The sequence below is a fragment of the Pectinophora gossypiella genome, chromosome 14 (genome assembly GCF_024362695.1).
Source record: "Pectinophora gossypiella chromosome 14, ilPecGoss1.1, whole genome shotgun sequence".
Classification (NCBI taxonomy): Eukaryota; Metazoa; Arthropoda; class Insecta; order Lepidoptera; family Gelechiidae; genus Pectinophora; species Pectinophora gossypiella.
Window position 1 is genome coordinate 4,749,074 of NC_065417.1, and position 17,226 is coordinate 4,766,299.

The following is a 17,226-nucleotide window of genomic DNA, read 5'->3' on the forward strand; positions in this document are numbered from 1 at the left end:
GTCCCGGTATACCGTACAGGTGATGCGTTGAGGCCGGCTCAGGCCAGGGCGTGCTGGACGATGGCGGCGCAGCGGGCCAACTGTTACGCAGCTGGCGGGCTGCACGTCCACCGGTCAACCTCGCAGACCTTCACCGGGCCTTATCCGGAGTGTTGACAAAAGGAGAGGCGCGGCACATCCACATGCGCGCCGCACAAAGGAAAGCTTCGACGTGCAAACAACCAAGGCAAGCTCCGCCGAAATGAAGCTTGAAATAACTTGCAAACGCAGAAGAAAACAGTAGCAATCTTCATTCACAAAATTTGTTGAAATAGTCTGATCCAATCATAAACTTCTTCATAGAACTTAAAAACGTCAGAAAATTAAACAAAACTTTAAAGACGTTAAAACAATTAAAAACTCAAAACCCCATCTGCAACAAGGAATGGCAATGATTAGCATGTGGTTCAGCTGACAGCGTGGCAAGGCAACTTACGAGTGTAAAACAAAGAAAATAACTTACAGGTTCATCCGGGATAGTTGGGCATCGCTCGGATGAAACCTAAACCCACCCACTGGACCTTAGGCGATGGGATTTCAGTGATGTTGCTGAAAACAAGGACCTCGAGGTTATCACAAAGTTGGTGCAAAAATATTCACGAAGAATTGCGAGGACTCACCATCTCGGTTAAGTTGTTTATTTAAATTGAGACATCATCGGCTCTTGATGTCGCCGATAAATCGTGGCTTTTAATTTGCCCACATTATAGTTACGGCAGTGGAGTCTCCGGCGCTCTCGCGACGTCCCCACTTTCCAAAACCTGTCTCTCAGCTCAGCCAGCTGTCAGTCTGACACACGAACCCACAATATTGCCAACCAAAATAAAAAATCCACCAAACCATAAATTCGCTATCGATTCACTGACAACAAACGATCGACTTGTTTGATCCAAATTAATCCAAAACTAAACCAAAAATATTATATAATTTAGAATAAACGTTGCAGATAATTTAAATATTAATTTAGAAAAAAAAAGAAAATGTTCGGGCCCATCGATAACCCTGCAGCGCCATCTGTGACGTCCTGCGGGTAAAATATAAAAACAACGTTATATCGCCAGAAACCACAAGATGTCGCTACAAGGCTCGTTGGTCCGAAATGCTTCGTTACACATGTTCTGTGAGTCCGGAAGTTTGACGGAACATTCCAGTTCAGCAACGTGACACATAATTGATAAGTTTTCTGAAACTAGTGCATAACCTGTTAAGTGGGATTTGCATTACGAAATTGAGGGCATGCTACTGATATGCATCATGATAGTAAAAATAATTAATTTGCGTCGGTATTGAAGCATCTGTTTTCATAACAACACTAAGTTTACTTATGATCAAAAATCAACCACGTACGAGCACGATGGTTGACCGCTTTTATTGATGACGTCACTCTGACAGTAATTCCATACTAAATAGTAAAGAATCCCATTGTTCTGATTCTAGTTGTATGAAACGTATTAATTTTGTAGTGTAAATCGCTCTTTCGGATACAAAAACAAACAACATATTCGAATTACGCGGACTATGGTTTGGTATTAAATGTGTGCGCACGTGGAATAAACAGCTGAACGCATTTTATATTCTGTACTCTCAGTCTAGTAGGCCGTATGAGAGCCTTCAGCGCTCTCCATTTGTCTGGTCAAGTAGTCAGTGTCAATGTAAGTCGCGTCAAAACAAAGGTCTAGCAGACAATATGACATATTGGTATTAAGTGGAAATTCCTGGTATTAACTTATTAAGTTGAGATTCCAAAGCGTCTCACCTTAATAACATACTCCACGTGACGACGTGAGGTTCCAATATTAAAACCTGTTAAAATCCATTCAAAGAGCTTTCATGCAACAGAATTTCATATTTTAAACATATTGTAGCAACAACATTACATAGCATCAATCTTGTATCTCCGAAGGGGTAGGCAGGGGTGTATTATCTACTCCTCGTCAGCTTTGTAACAATACTACAAACAGAGACAGATTACACCTATATACGAATTGCATTATTGTTGTAATTTTGTATGGTTAAATAATAATTATTTTTAAATATTGCTATTTAACAGCCTCTGTGGTCTAGTGGTTAGAGCGTTAGGCTCACAATCTGGAGGTCCGGGTTCAATTCCCGATGTGGACTTTGTCGAAATCACTTTGTGAGATTGTGCTTTGTTTGGTAAGGACTTTTCAGGCTTGAATATTAAGATGATTCCATGCTTCGGAGGGCACGTTAAGCCGTTAGTCCCGGCTATTAGCCGTAAAATCACCTCCACCGACCCGCATTGGAGTAGCTTGGTGGAATATGCTCCATACCCCCTCCGGTTGATTGAGGGGAGGCCTGTGCCCAGCAGTGGGACGTATATAGGTTATGTTATGTAAATATTGCTATTTAAAGATATTATATTTATATTAGGGCAGTTTTCAATTTCTGACTTATCTCAACATCAAAGCAGGATTAATTGAACCGTATTATAATTAGATTTTTCTAATTTTCAGGGACACCGAAGCCGTTGCTACGTCACAACCGCTCCAAAGTGAAGGACGGCCCGTCGGTCGCAGAGAGGTTCAAGACCCAGCCCATCTCCTTCACAGCCTCTGTTGACTCCGCAGAACCACCAACTGAAACCTTCTCTCTCACTCAGTCCAAGAGTACCGCCAATGTGCTAGACAGGGACGAAGATGGTGAGTTAATCATCCAAGACGCCTGACCCAAATGTTCAAATCATGTTTACTGTCTCCGCTCAACTTTGTCAGTTTTGTCACGTTCCGCTGATAGATAGTCTTAATTAATATTTCTATAGAATTTATCAATTATTTTAATAGAATATTTGTTATTAAATTTTGTGTGTTATTTCAATTTTATAATTATAATTAGGAAAAAAAATAGCATGTAAATTGCATTTGAAAAGAATATTGAACAGATACGCTTGCTGTCTTTTGATCGTCGGCTTTTGTTTCTTTTTTGCATGTCCTCGACTACTCTACTATGTGTATGTCCGGGCTCTATCGTAAACACTGCACAATGTAATGTAAATACGCACACACTCACGGTGGCAGCTAAGTTAGACGAGGACGACCCGGCCAAGATGTCACTCTCTGAGAAGATGAAGATGTTCAACAACAAGTTGACGCACAAGCCTCCTGTTGCTGGACTCCCGAGACCGAAGGAAGAGAGAGTGCCCCGAACGTCCAGACTTCGCACCATGCCTGTATTAGCCAGCCAAGTCCAAGAGGCAATGGAGCAGAACGAGAGGTTAACCAAATCGTTGACCCACGAAGATGTGCCGCGCAATCCCGATTTCCAGCTCAAAATGGAACTGTTCCGTTCGGCGAGCGCGAAAAACACGTCGCTTGAGTACCTCATGCGGCAGAACTCAAAGTTTAGGAGCTTAGGTCTGATTTTGTTCTTTTTATTGGTTTGATTTTGTCGTTTCGCTTTTGGGTTGTTGCACTAACTGATACGGTAGGTAAGTATTTGTATTTCCCTTGCATGAAGTAGCATGACGTAAACCCGTACAAACCGGAGACTGCACGACTATTAACAAAGTAAAATTGCAATTGGCAATTGGATACGTCAATACATCAAGGAACATTTTGGTTTTAACAATGCTAGTTGGTATAATAATGTTTAACATGTTGATGTAGTGTTGAGTTTTGAATAGACCATCTACAGATTTTCAAAGTTTGGATGTCGTCACAAATTTCATGCATGAAATATTAAGTAATGAGTCGCTCGTAACGTATAACAAGTCATTTTAAAAACTGGTGTAACATGAAATAAATCATTATTTTAACTCCCGGCTTGACTCTCGAGTAATGTTTATTTTAAACTATTGGAGTTTAGTCATCCGCTTACTCAATTTTGTATTCATAGATGTTTTTTTCTGCTCTTCTCCTTGACGCCATATTTTTATAGATTTCTATCATTGACCCGGGTAATGGGCGCGACTTTGTAAAGCCACATATTACTATAAAAAAGAAAACTGGAATAGTCATTGGTGCCAATTCTGACTGACAAAACTTAATTTTATTTTAGCCTGACGCCTCTAAAACTAGTTCTGTCCTTTACTTACGACGAGTGCAAGACAGAGATAAAACTAGTTTGGAACTGTCATATTAAATTAAAATTAAGTTGGAATTAAGCAGAACCTGAATTACTTGGTTTATTATAAGATTAATACTAAACTAAAATGAACATAATAATCCATTTATTGAAAAAGAAGTTTACGAAGAATTGATAATATAGTACTTTTTCAACTTAACAAAAAAAAACTGATATAAAATCAATTCCTTTTTACGAACAGGGTGGTTATAAATGCCACATTGACGCAATTCACTTAAAAAGCAATATTGCTATTTGACATTTGTTGATATTGCGGACAAATGTCAAATTGCAATATTGCTTTTCAGATGAATTGCTTTAAATTGGACTTTTTAGACCCCCTAGAAGTTTCAATGAAAAGAAATTCTTCGAACATAAAAGTGTATCAGTTTGGCGAATCATTCGCGAATGTTTTGATCGTATTTCTAGCGAAGTGTGGGTGTTGATAATAAAGGAAGAAGCATAGTCATGTCTGCGTTTCATAGGCTAAAGTTAGTATACAATGATGATACACTTTGTATTTGATACATTTTGTGGTACTAATAAATTCGAAGAGATTGATTGCGCTAGTTCTTCGAAGGGAAATGTCCTTGCAAATGAAATGAGATAGCATATATAAACACCCTATTTATATCCCAATGCTGGACACAGGTGTCCCCTCAATCGGAAGGGGTATTTAGCATACTTCACCACGATGCTCCACTGCGGGTTGGTGATAATGAGATACTCGTAAACACAAAATAATAATAAAACACTATTGCCAATTAGAAGACATTTACAGGAGATACTTATTCTAAGGTTGGTAAGGGTTATCGTAAATCGATTTGTGATTTGTTATATTTTAGTAATGTTCTTTGGACTATTCTAAACATAACATAGCATCATGCTTGTATCCCCAAAGAGGTAGGCAGACGTGTATAATATTAGTATTTATACACCCACTTCTCGCCAGCTATGTTTACGGGAGCGGATTGGCGGTACAGCCCATGCCACACTGTAAGTGGAGGTGTCTCCTGTCGTGGCGTGGTGTTGGCGGTGGTGAAAACTTAAACTACTTTATTTAAACATTGTTTTAAGTTTACGCGGTTATTATCATAATTAAAACACACAATAACGGGTTTTTAAGATGGGAGTGGAGTAGGTGTGTCTGCCCGTAGAAAATTATGGATCTACCTACTCCACTCCAATCTCATCAGTCATCCCGTGATCATGGCACTTGCAACAGTCTCGAAATATCGGGAGTCTGATATCCCTACTTTAAAAGCGGTAAGAATCCTTTGTTTAAAGTCACTATTTATTGGGTTTTTTATAGTTATACAACAATCACAAGTATGCGCTCCGGTAGGGCAGTATATAGGTATATGTGCGGAATTTTAAAATACCGTATCCGTTATAGTCCTGTTCTGAGACTTACATCATCGTAGAGTCCTGGGTTCGAAACCCGATTCGGGCTCTAAACCACTGAATTAGACTTTATGAGTTTGAATCATAGATAGATAGATAAAATACTTTATTGAGCACAATGGACACAAAATACAGAGATAAGGACAACATATACGTATACAGAAAAGCACAACAGGCGGCCTTATCATAGATAATTGATATCACTTAGTTTTCACGATATGTGCTCGATTAATAGCAATATGCTCGCCCCATAATTACATGGGATATACACATAGCTCGCAACGAGTGGGTGTATGAAATATACACTCTGCTTACCCCTTTAGGGATACAGGCGTGATACTATGTTTTCTAATTGTTGTTACGTTGTCAATTCGATTTTTCGCGAAACTATAGCTTGATTTATTCTCAGTTCATTTGCAAGACATTTACTTAATTTCACTTGACACAGCCATTCTAACATACCACCTAAGTCGCTTTCCCAGCAAATTCAACCTTATGTCCTACATATTACAGACTACGACGACGATACTCCGTCAGAGCGCGCTGAGAGGATGATCACTCCAGAAGTGCGCGGGATTCTCAAGTCTGGGACCACAGTCGTGCCTTCTAAACCCAAGACCTTGGCTAAGGGAGAAAGTTCAGAGGTCAGTATAAGATTTTGATATTGCATCTTTTATTGGGGATACCACCTACGTAGACCTACGGTCATAGAATAAAGTTTAATATACTACGTATAGAAAGGACCACGTCCGCCCCCCCCACCAGTTTGTAGCTAGAATTACCTAATGTAAATATTTTATTAGATTAGAGTTGTTTGTTGACCTATGTGTTTCGGAGGTATGTAACCTAACCTGTATTGGGCTGGTTGTCCTTTCGCGGGTTGGAAGGTCAAATGGGCAGTCGCTTCTACAAAAACCGGACCTGACAAATCTTCAGGTTAGGCAAGCGGACCCTGTGGAAACGGGATAACGCTATGGAGATGATGGAAAAATTAAGAAAATAACTTAAAATGTATGTTTAAAGGACAGTAAGAAATGTAGCTTATCGTTGCTCTTACTAATACACTTTTGTGATGTTTTACAGGGTCTGAAAGACGAGGGTATCGACAGTTCTTCGGACGACGATTCCGCCTCGGCCACCACCGTGTCTTCCTCAGAGAAGAGCTGCTCCTCATCAGACAGTTCTCCTCCCAGCCCAGTGCCAGGTCCGAAACCTAGGAGATTCCAGCGCAAAAATAACAAGCTCAAGAACTCTAGGACAGAATCAGACATAACCAGACTCCAAGAACCATATCGCCACGACGCGAGAAAGATCCAATTACCAGGAGCGAATGAGTTAAAGGAGCGTCTAGTCCAAGCCAAGAATGCAGAAGTCAAGACTCCTCTACTAGGCAAACTAGGCCGAAGACCTTCAGAGGACAAGAAAGACGACGAAACCAACAGATATAAACGGTTCGTCAAGAAGTTAGACGAACCTATTCAACTGGGGAAGTTAAGGCGACCAGTTGAAAAAGTCGCGTCGCAATGTGTGGAAGAGAAACCGCCGCCGGTTTTGAAAATATCCGCGTTGAACCAGGCTGCGAAGAATAAGTTCTTCGGCTTGGAGGCGCCGCTGAAGAAAGAAAAGAGTATCGATGAGCTCGCGGCTGCTGTCAGGAAATATATACCGCCGGTAAGTGTTTCTTTCTTTATAGCATAAGATATACAGAAGAGACGTATGATGAACTAAGTACTGAGAAAAGTGTAACGTTGTGTACTATGGTTGAGACGTACACAACATACATACATAAACAGCCTATATACGTCCCACTGCTGGGCACAGGCGTCACCTCAATCAACCGGAGGGGGTATGGAGCACACTCCACCACGCTGCTCCAATGCGGGTTGGTGGAGGTGTTTTTACGGCTAATAGCCGGGACCAACGGCTTAACGTGCCCTCCGAAGCACGGAATCATCTTACTTTTTCGGACAATCAGGTGATTCAAGCCTCAAAAGTCTTTACCAAACAAAGGACAGTCTCACAAAGTGATTTCGACAATGCCCCATTGGGAATCGAACCCAGACCTCCAGATCGTGAGTCTAACGCTCTAACCACTAGACCACGGAGGCTGTTAACCACGGAGGTTGAGACGTGCTCAGATAAAATAAGAGACCGGTACGTCTACGTCACAATCATTTTTAAATGAGAAAGAGCACGACTGTTGTGTTGTGTCTAAGAACAAAGAAACATACTTCTTCTGCAGGTCTGATGGAACAGATGACAATAGCCCAAATAGAGAAAATGTGTGTCTTCAGCTTAGGATGATGGCTGAGAACTCCTCAGCCTAACCCTTTTGATATACAGGTGTATCGCTATGTTATGTTGAAATTACAATAAAATATATATTTTGTTTCCGGCAGCCGGTCAGCAAGTCGATGTCGATCCACACGATGGAGGTGGGCGGGTCGGGCAGCGACGGCGAGAGTAGCGGCGGCCGAGAGGTGCGGCACATCAACACCAGAGTGCGACACAGGTCAGTTCCCAATCTTTACTAATAATATCTAATCTAATCAAGCCTACAAGATCCCACTGCTGGGCAAAGGCCTCCCCTTCCTCTTTCCATTTTTCGCGGTCCTGTGCGTACTCCAGCCAGTCCGTCCGGCAAGCGTCCAAGTCGTCACGCCATCTCTGATAAATAACTAATATTATAAATGCGAATATAACCCTGACACTGTCTGTCTGTTACACTTTCACGCCAAAAGTACTGAACCGATTTTGATGAAATTTAACATAGAGATCTTGGATAGAGGTGTAATCTAGACCTTGAGAAGGAACAGGATAGTTTTTATATTATTCGGTGTGGATTAAAACATGCCGCGCGCGATAACCGAAATCCACGCGGAAAGCTAGTACACTATAAAAATAGTTTATTAAGGTCAAGGACACTTACATCTTCTTCATAGTGCTATCCCATTTTCACTGGGTCTGCTTACCTAACCTGAAGATTTGATAAGACTATTTTTAGTATCGACCCGAAGCGAAAACCAACCCAATTACAGGCCTTTTTTCACGTGACTTATTGTAGATTTGCCGCAAACGTAATTAACTACTTGGCCGGACAAATGGGGAGCGCTGTGGGCTCTCACCCGGGCAATTACAGGTCACATCACAAAGGTACCTTCGAAAACACATTTCTCAGGTTTGTGGGTTTCTTCACGATGTTTTCCTTCACCGCTGAGCACATGGTAATCAATCATAGATCTTGCAATGGGAGTCAAGCGTTCTTTCCACTAGGCTACCTCCTAAAATAGTGCCATTTTTCGAATTGGGTCCTGTACGGTCACGAGCACCAATATGTATTGCACTTTGAAACCATGTCACATTAACTTTTTTGACAAATTGAACTGTAAGTCTCACTAAATGTCAAATATGATAGTGCGACAGGGTTCTAAAGTGGGTACATGATATTGCTCATGACTGTACTAGGTTCAAGATAAATTATGAAATTCTGATTACTAAATAAAGAGAAATCTAAAACTAACGAGAACTTTTTCTCTTTACTATTGAACTTATTTATGAATTGTAATCAAGAAAACGTTATAGTACGACATTTTATCACGTTTTTCTGTGACGTGACATTGTGGTTTTTCATACAAATTCCATAGTGATATCGTGTTTTGACGTTTAGTAAAAAGTAATTGATTTGACTAATTGGAAACTAGCCTATTCGCTTGTAAACTGGCTAAAGAAGACACCAAATCGGCTTAATTCATCTTGTTTATTTAGCTCGATTTAGCGGGATGTAATGTGCTGTTTTGTAGAATGTATTTCATACACTGTTATTATTTTGGTCTTCTTCTTATTTTGTCGATGGCAAACTGAATACTATCGGCCCAAAACTTAACAACAAGTATGGCGCTATCTGCAGCGCTCATCAGATCCTCCTGCGTGCAGGTGTTCGGGTACGCAGGACGCGATGTAAGATGTTCCATCGTTTGGGGAACAGTGCCGCACTTGCACTTTTAAGTCCGAGCCATCCGAGAAACCCCACCTAAACAAATTGTCTTTACTTCGGTCCACCTAAGTCCAAAGTCTATTTAGACACTTCCAGGTAAGCCAAGGCAAATCAAGACCTGGCGGAGGTCTCTCGGACGGCGAAACAAAAGGTTTTGGGAGGTGTACCCGTTCCTGCCAGATCGTGCATTATTTTAGTGCTTCTCTACAATACTCAATTATTTCTCCATTCCATGTACTACAATTGGGTGTTACATAGGCATTAGAACTAAAACAAAGGTTATTAAGGTCGGATTGTGGCTGAAATAATTGGTGCAAATTATTTGTTTCCTGCCGGTTCTGCATGACAACCGCGCGAATTATATTGAGCGCTTCGACCAATAGCCGTTTGACGTCCATCTACGTAGGAAGCATTCGTATCGTATATTGGGCCAAGCGCTCTATAACATTTCGTGCCGCGCGCGCCGCGTTTGTCATGCAGACCCGGCCGGTTTCGTTCGCATAACACAAAATTAACTCTAATTATTATGAATTCGCATATTTTCATCATCATCATCAGCCCATTAACGTCCCCACTGCTGGGGCACGGGCCTTCCCTATGGATGGGTAGGGAGATCGAGCCTTAAACCATCACGCGGGCCCAGTGCGGTTTGATGGTTATTAACGACTACTAATGCAGCCGGAACCAACGGCTAAACGTGCCTTCCGATGCACAAAGGAGCTCGAGATGAAAACTTTTTTTTTTGGTCACCCATCCAATGACCACCGGCCTTTGCGAAAGTTGCTTTACTTCAACAATCGCAAACCGAGCGCGTTAACCGCTGCGCCACCGAGCTCCTCTGTGTGCAAATAGGATGGAAGTAAGTAAAGTGGGTTTTGTGTATTACAAATATTGTTCCAAAGATTTTTATCCGTCTTATCCTGCCCTGTTTGTTAACACTTGACTTAAAGAAAGGAAATATCTTAATTTATTATTACAGCGTAGGATTTGAATTTATGTGTTTGAAATCACGTTTGGATCATAGATAATTGACATCACGTGGTTTCCAGAATTTGTGCCAGGCTAATGGCAATAGGATCGCCCCTACTATATGGGATGGGAAGTTATTTTAATGCGTTTGTTTGTTTAATTCTATTCAATATGGTATTATATTATATTCTATTTAATGTTTTCCTATCTACTGGTTGCCTGGAAGAAATTGCTGCTTAGCAATAAGGTCGCCAGATTGTACTGTATCTATCATCATCTGTGTTAATTTGTTTTGTATGTTGTGTGCAATAAAGTATATTTGATTTGATTTGATATGAAAGTAACTGAATGATCTTAGTAAATAAATGTCACTTTGTCTTTCCTTGATAGAAGAAGAGTTATCTACTAAACGAATGCATTGATTTATTTACATTCTTAAAATGTTGAATCTCCTATTCTTTCTACTAGAATATCTAAGCAAAAAATCCATTAAGCAAAAAATGCTTATAAGAACTTAGTAAACTAAATCTACCGAAGCGTAGTAATGGAAGAAAAAAACTAATTAATAGTTCGTTAGCATACAGTCTTGGCTAATACATTATACCTGTTTGCATATCAAGTTTTTTTTGTATTGTTTAATTACTTCATATCATGAGCTTTGTATCTTCGATAATCCCTAAATCCTTTCCTTTCATTATAACTATTGATTGAGACGTCAAATATTGTTATTTCTTTTATACTAATCTATAAATAAGTTCTCCAAACGCGTTTCTGGATAAAAAATTCGAATACAGTCCACACCAGTCAATAAACTAGATTTAGACTAATAAAAAATAGATTTAGTGATTCAAGGCGCATTGCTACTGCGGTACCACACGGGCGCACAGTATTCAGCGGTCTAGTATACGGTCACGAGCACTAATATGTATACACTTTAAAACCATGTCACATTAACTTTTTTGACAAATTAAACCGTAAGTCTCATTATATGTCAAATATGATAGTGCAACAGGGTTCTAAAGTGGGTAGATGATATTGCTCATGACTGTACCAGGGCTAAAGCTGCCGTGCGGAGATCAGACGCAGAAGCCCCCCAGCTCGTACCCGTTAGACGTCGGAGGATGTTCACTCTGGTTTTCAGTTTTTGCTTGAATTTAATAAAAAAAAACGTAGCGGTATAGACACTGCAAAATAAAAAGTTGAAAAATATAAGTATACCTATACATAATATACTATATTAAAAACAATACATAGAAGACAATAAATAATAATTATACATACATAAACAGCCTATACTTATACGTCCCACTGCTGGGCACAGGCCTCCCCTCAATCAACCGGAGGGGGTATGGAGCATAATTGGGGGGGAGGGGAGGGGGGTGGAATAATAATATATAATAGATGATTAAACGAACTTCATAAGTGAAGTTCTATCATTATTATATGAGCGAAATTGCCTTGTAGGCTGAAAGGACTACATTGTTACTTTATATCTGAAGAATGAAGCATCGAAATATAAATACGTACATATACATCAGGAAGGGAGGAAACCATGACAGTACCATAATACCTACTTTATAAAGATGAAAATGTAAGAAGAATGGAGTAGAAGAAGACAAACGTTATTAAGAAGAGAGTTGAGAAAGTTAAAATAAATAATAATAATAATAAAGTCCCCCATAGCTCCAGTATCCCGGTCCACTAACCCCCAACCCAATAGCCTAGTTCCCTTTGTTCCCATAATCTGAAATAGTCCTATACGAACCGGGGATTGTCTTTGGGTGCACTCCCATAGTGCATACAGAGATAATCGCCGGTTGGTGTCACACCACATTTAGATTAAACTGTCTTAAGGGGCCTCTATTAGCCGGCTATTAGCCGTAAAAACACCTCCACCAACCCGCAGTGGAGCAGCGTGGTGGAGTATGCTCCATATCCCCTCCGGTTGATTGAGGGGAAGCCTGTGCCCAGCAGTGGGACGTATATAGGCAGTTTATGTAAGGGGCCTCTACGTGTTGGCTTCGGCCCCACGCACGCCTTCCAAAAGTCCGGGACTCCATAGGCCCGAGATATGGAAACGACATACAAATAATAATAAAAAAGTTTATTATTGTTGATGTTTATTGTTCATTATTGTTCTGCTTGACTTGCCCTTTAAAAGCATCCATCGACGGTGCCCTTCGAAAGGATTCAGGAAAGGAATTCCATAACCGGACAGCTTGCATCGTAAACGAGTTTATAGATATAAATTAGTGGAATGGGAGGGAATATTGAGGGAAAGGTCCTACGTTAATCTCGTCCAAAATATAAAGTTTAGAAAATTTGATTTCTAGACACTGCTACGACAGTTTCACATAAAGATTAGTTCTCCCGACGCTATCAAAGTATACTTCGCATAATCATAGTCATTTGCCAACTAAATAATTCACCATGCAGATTTGCATGGGGTTGAAAGTTATCAATTACGAAGCCGCCGGTAATCGAGTGAAGCGACGCGTTAAACAGATAATGTGGTTTTCTCTTGTGGCTTGAAATTTCTAATTTCTATTTGGCTTTGGTTTCGTTTTCTACAATTTGAAGTAACATTACAGTTGGGTAGTTTCACAGGTCAAAGATAAATTATGAAATCGCGTTTACTTAATAAAAACAGATTTAAAGCTGGCAAAACGTTTTCTTTTTTTCTGTTTATCTTATTTATGAATTTTAATAAAAAAAAATTCATAAAAGTGCGATGTAACGTTTTTCTATGACGTCCCAGGTTGCTTTTTCATACAAATTCCATAGCAATTACGTGTTTTGACGTTTAGTAAAAAGTAACTGATTTGACTAGTTGGAAACTACCCTATTAAGTACGTTAGAAAGCAATATAATTTATTATTAAATGACGGTTTTTTAGTCAATACGTCAGGGTCATAGTAAATGGAATTCTAAACGGGAAATAGGCATGATCTTATGTTTTTCCTACCCTAACCTCTCTCTCTCTTTATTTAAGAGCTGCTCTTGTCGGTGGAGTAATCGCCATTGCTCCATAGATAGGGCGTGTAGAACGGTGGTTGCCCCAATCGCCCTAACCTACCTTCTGAAATTATCTGTAAAAAATCTTCTAGTCAGGATGAGGGTCTAGGATAAATACAAATAAATTTATAAAACTAAAACCCCGATTATACAAATATTGCGCTCTAAAAAGTACGAAACAAGTAAATATTTCTCTGCCATTCTTCCGAATACTGATGGTTACCGGTCAAACACATAACCCTCCTTTTTGCTTCGCCGTAGTCGGGTAAAACATAAATGAGTTATATTTTTTTATATTTTACTCCTAATTTTATTCTACGGTTTACGCGCGGTCAATGGCCTTAAGGAATGTGCGAATAAAAAGATAAATAAAATAAGTAACAATATATCTAAAAGACAACACGTAAACATATTTTTTCTTGACCCGGAGGTCTTGTCAAAGAAAGTACCTACATCTTTCGAAGTCATACAACGTCTGATGCTCTTACGTACTCGTTGTCGAGTCCAGACACGTACTTCTGTTTTCACTGTCTCAATGTTTTGAGGAGCCTGTAGTCTAATGATGCTTTTAGGCGAAAACAATCGAGTAAGTTAAATAACCTCTGGCGTGGTCGACTACTGGATGGATGACCGTCAAATGTGTAATGCTTGTATCTTCACTCGTCATGTTAATAGTCGTTGAGCTAAGCATTAAAATAATAAATAAAAGTCATTATTACCCTTCAGGTTAGGAAAGCAGACCCGTGAAAAACGGGACAACGAATTTTCATTCTTCGGTCAGACACCTAATCGTCTATCTTTAGTATATCTATCTCAATCAGAATCCCTACGATATTAATTCCTGACAATTTATTTAAATTATAGTATTGTTTGTTTCCTGGTAGTGGTTGCCTGGAAGAAATTGCTCTAGAGCAATAAGGCCGCCCAAATTGTCCTGTATTCATGTGTTATAAAGTGCAATATAGTATATTTGCTTTGATTTGAAATTATAGTCAATAAACAAATACACACAAACACAATCAACGTACACAGAAACAGAAAACATTCCAACAGAAAACTCGGTGACGTGTGGGTACTTAGTTCATCTTGCTATGGATGTACCCAATGAGCTAATGTTATGTTATAGTCAATCAAAGGATAGGTTTAGGATCGCACGATATAAACTATGTAATTATGTGAACAACCCTCGTGTTGGATAGGTACTTTTAAACGTTGAATTTTCAGCCAAAGACTTTCCAGTCCGTAGTAGAACTTTAAAAGAAGTTGATAAATACAGATCAGTCAGTGCCCAGCTGTGGGACAGATACTGAGTCGTAGAGGTCTGCATAAGTAGAGTAATTCCGACTCAAGTCACGTCGTAACGTTTTCACTGCCAGTATGACACGTTTACTTCGAAAGTGTATTATCGACCGGACATAACATTGAATCCATGATACTAATTCAGTCTTTTTTGTTTATTGGCTGTCTTTTGCTGTTTCATGACTATTACATTCAAAAGTTTAGGTTCTTCAAATTATTTAGGAGTAGGTACAGCTTTAGCATTAACGCTCTATAAGTTTCTTGTCTCTCACATGATATTTAAAAAAAAACTTTCTATCTAAAAATCTTCTTAACTTAGTTCATCTTTTGATACGAAACGTTTGATGAATGTGGAGGAAGCAAAAGAAGTATGTCAGGATCGAAGCAAATGGAATTCCATAGTCTCTGCTTACCCCGGTGGGAAATAGGCGTGAGTATATGTATATGGATGGACCTCTGACTACCGTATTGAGTTATAGCTGTGAGCTTATGTGAGGTAATGTTAATAATCTTTCATCGAAGTATTCTAGCACTAGCATAAAACAAAAATTACTTTGTGGTCCCTAGTTTGGTTAGGACATTACTGGCTGATCACCAGATTGTCCGAAAGTAAGATGATCTGTGCTTCGAAAGGCACGTTAAGCCGTTGGTCCCGGTTACTCTACTTACTGATGTAAGTAAGTAGCCGTTACATGAGCCATGTCAGGGGCCTTTGGCGGCTCAATAGTAACCCTGACACCAGGGTTGATGAGGCTGGTATTCCACCTCACAACCCACACGATAAGAAGTAGAGACTACTTGCTGATGTAAGTATGTAGTCGTTACATGAGCCATGTCAGGGGCCTTTGGCGGCTCAGTAATAACCCTGACACCAGGGTTGATGACGTCGGTATTCCACCTCACAACCCACACGATAGAAGAAGAAACACTAGTATAGTTTAAAAGTATCTAACCCTTCATAAGCTTGTGCGTAATATATGAGTGGGTTTATGTCGCAAACTATTTGGTTGGGCAGCGACTGGCTGGTCTCCCATTAAATGTCATTTTTAATGATTTTATATTTTTATACGTTTATTGTTTTTTTTTTGCTGTCTTTCTGCGGTGCTCTTGTCGCTTACAGTTTATAATGATTTGGTTTTGGCTTTAACACTATACGCTCATGATTGTAATGCTTAAAAGGAAAGCTTATTCAACAGGATACTTACTACTTACAATCACTTTAGTGTTGATGTTCTAAGAAAGATGATAAACTGTGCCGTATCAAATCGAATGTTGTAGTAACGTGTTCAATTTTATTGGTTCATTTTCAGGACGCAAAGAGTGTTTCGAATTTTTGGGACATTTCCAAAATTCCATTGTCTTGTGTCCTGCAGGTTCGCAGCTCGAAAGTCACTTGTCATTAAAAGTTCTACTTTCGCCAAACTTTGATATTTCTTCTATTTCCATAAAAATAATTGAATTCACAGTGTCTAGTGGTAGTAGTCGGCGATAATGACTATTACCACCCGCTAAGTGAAACTTGTCCAAATTACCCTTGGAGACACGTGCTTTGATAAACTGTATTAAGTGGAGTAGAGCACTTAGTTTCATAAAGTTTTTACTTGCATTACGCAATGTACCCGAGTGCTATTAGACCAAAATTGGCACGAAGCCATGTTAGTCATGTAACTATTATTTAGTATTTTCTTAGAAAAATAAAATGTTACTAAAAAAATAAATCTTTAAAGTCGTTGATGGTAGGGCTGGCAGAGGAAGACCGAGAAGGACTTACGATGACCAAATTGGAGATGTCTTTAGAAAAGGTTCAATACGATCTACTCTGAACCGGCGTGCGTGTATGAAGCGATTGATGAATGTGGAGGAAGCAAGAGAAGTGTGTCAGGATCGAAGCAAATGGAATTCTATAGTCTCTGCTTACCCCGGTGGGAAATAGGCGTGAGTTTATGTATGTATGTATGTAAAGTCGTGAGATTGTGAGGTGAAATGTACCAACTTAGACATAAAAATAAATATTGTCACTATCAATATTATGAGTATAAGGTATCTTATAACGTACCAGACCTGAATTATTCTTGATCATAAACATAAAAGATATTTAGCAATATTTTCACATACAGTGTCTCCTGCTCGCAATCCACTCAAGCTTCTTCGAATTCAAATTCAAAAATATCTTTATTCAGTAGGTAACAATACATATACCATCACACAACTACGTTCATATTATTTTGATCCTTCCTATTATTTAAATATATGCTTATACTACTAGGTAGGTAATAGCTATTGGTAACGAACCTTATAAGCTTGTTCTACTAATATCAGAAATATAACCATATCAGAAAGTAAACATTATAAGCCCACTCATATATTACGCACAAGCTTAGGAAACGCTAAGTACCTACTTTTAAACCTTGTACACACTACGG

General features: G+C 39.4%; 1 protein-coding gene across 5 annotated transcripts in view; it reads left to right on the forward strand.

Annotated features, from left to right (window-relative positions):
• Positions 1 to 17,226, forward strand: part of LOC126372426 (supervillin-like) — a 314,398-nt gene that overhangs the window by 168,673 nt on the left and 128,499 nt on the right. For 4 of the 5 annotated variants that reach the window (XM_050018165.1, XM_050018167.1, XM_050018166.1 and 1 more), the window contains 5 exons: positions 2,517 to 2,702; positions 3,078 to 3,413; positions 6,040 to 6,170; positions 6,610 to 7,197; positions 7,926 to 8,038. In XM_050018165.1, the coding sequence (XP_049874122.1) occupies positions 2,517 to 2,702; positions 3,078 to 3,413; positions 6,040 to 6,170; positions 6,610 to 7,197; positions 7,926 to 8,038 (1,354 nt within the window). The remainder of the gene's footprint in view (positions 1 to 2,516; positions 2,703 to 3,077; positions 3,414 to 6,039; positions 6,171 to 6,609; positions 7,198 to 7,925; positions 8,039 to 17,226) is intronic. The other variant, XM_050018168.1, reaches the window with a different exon arrangement.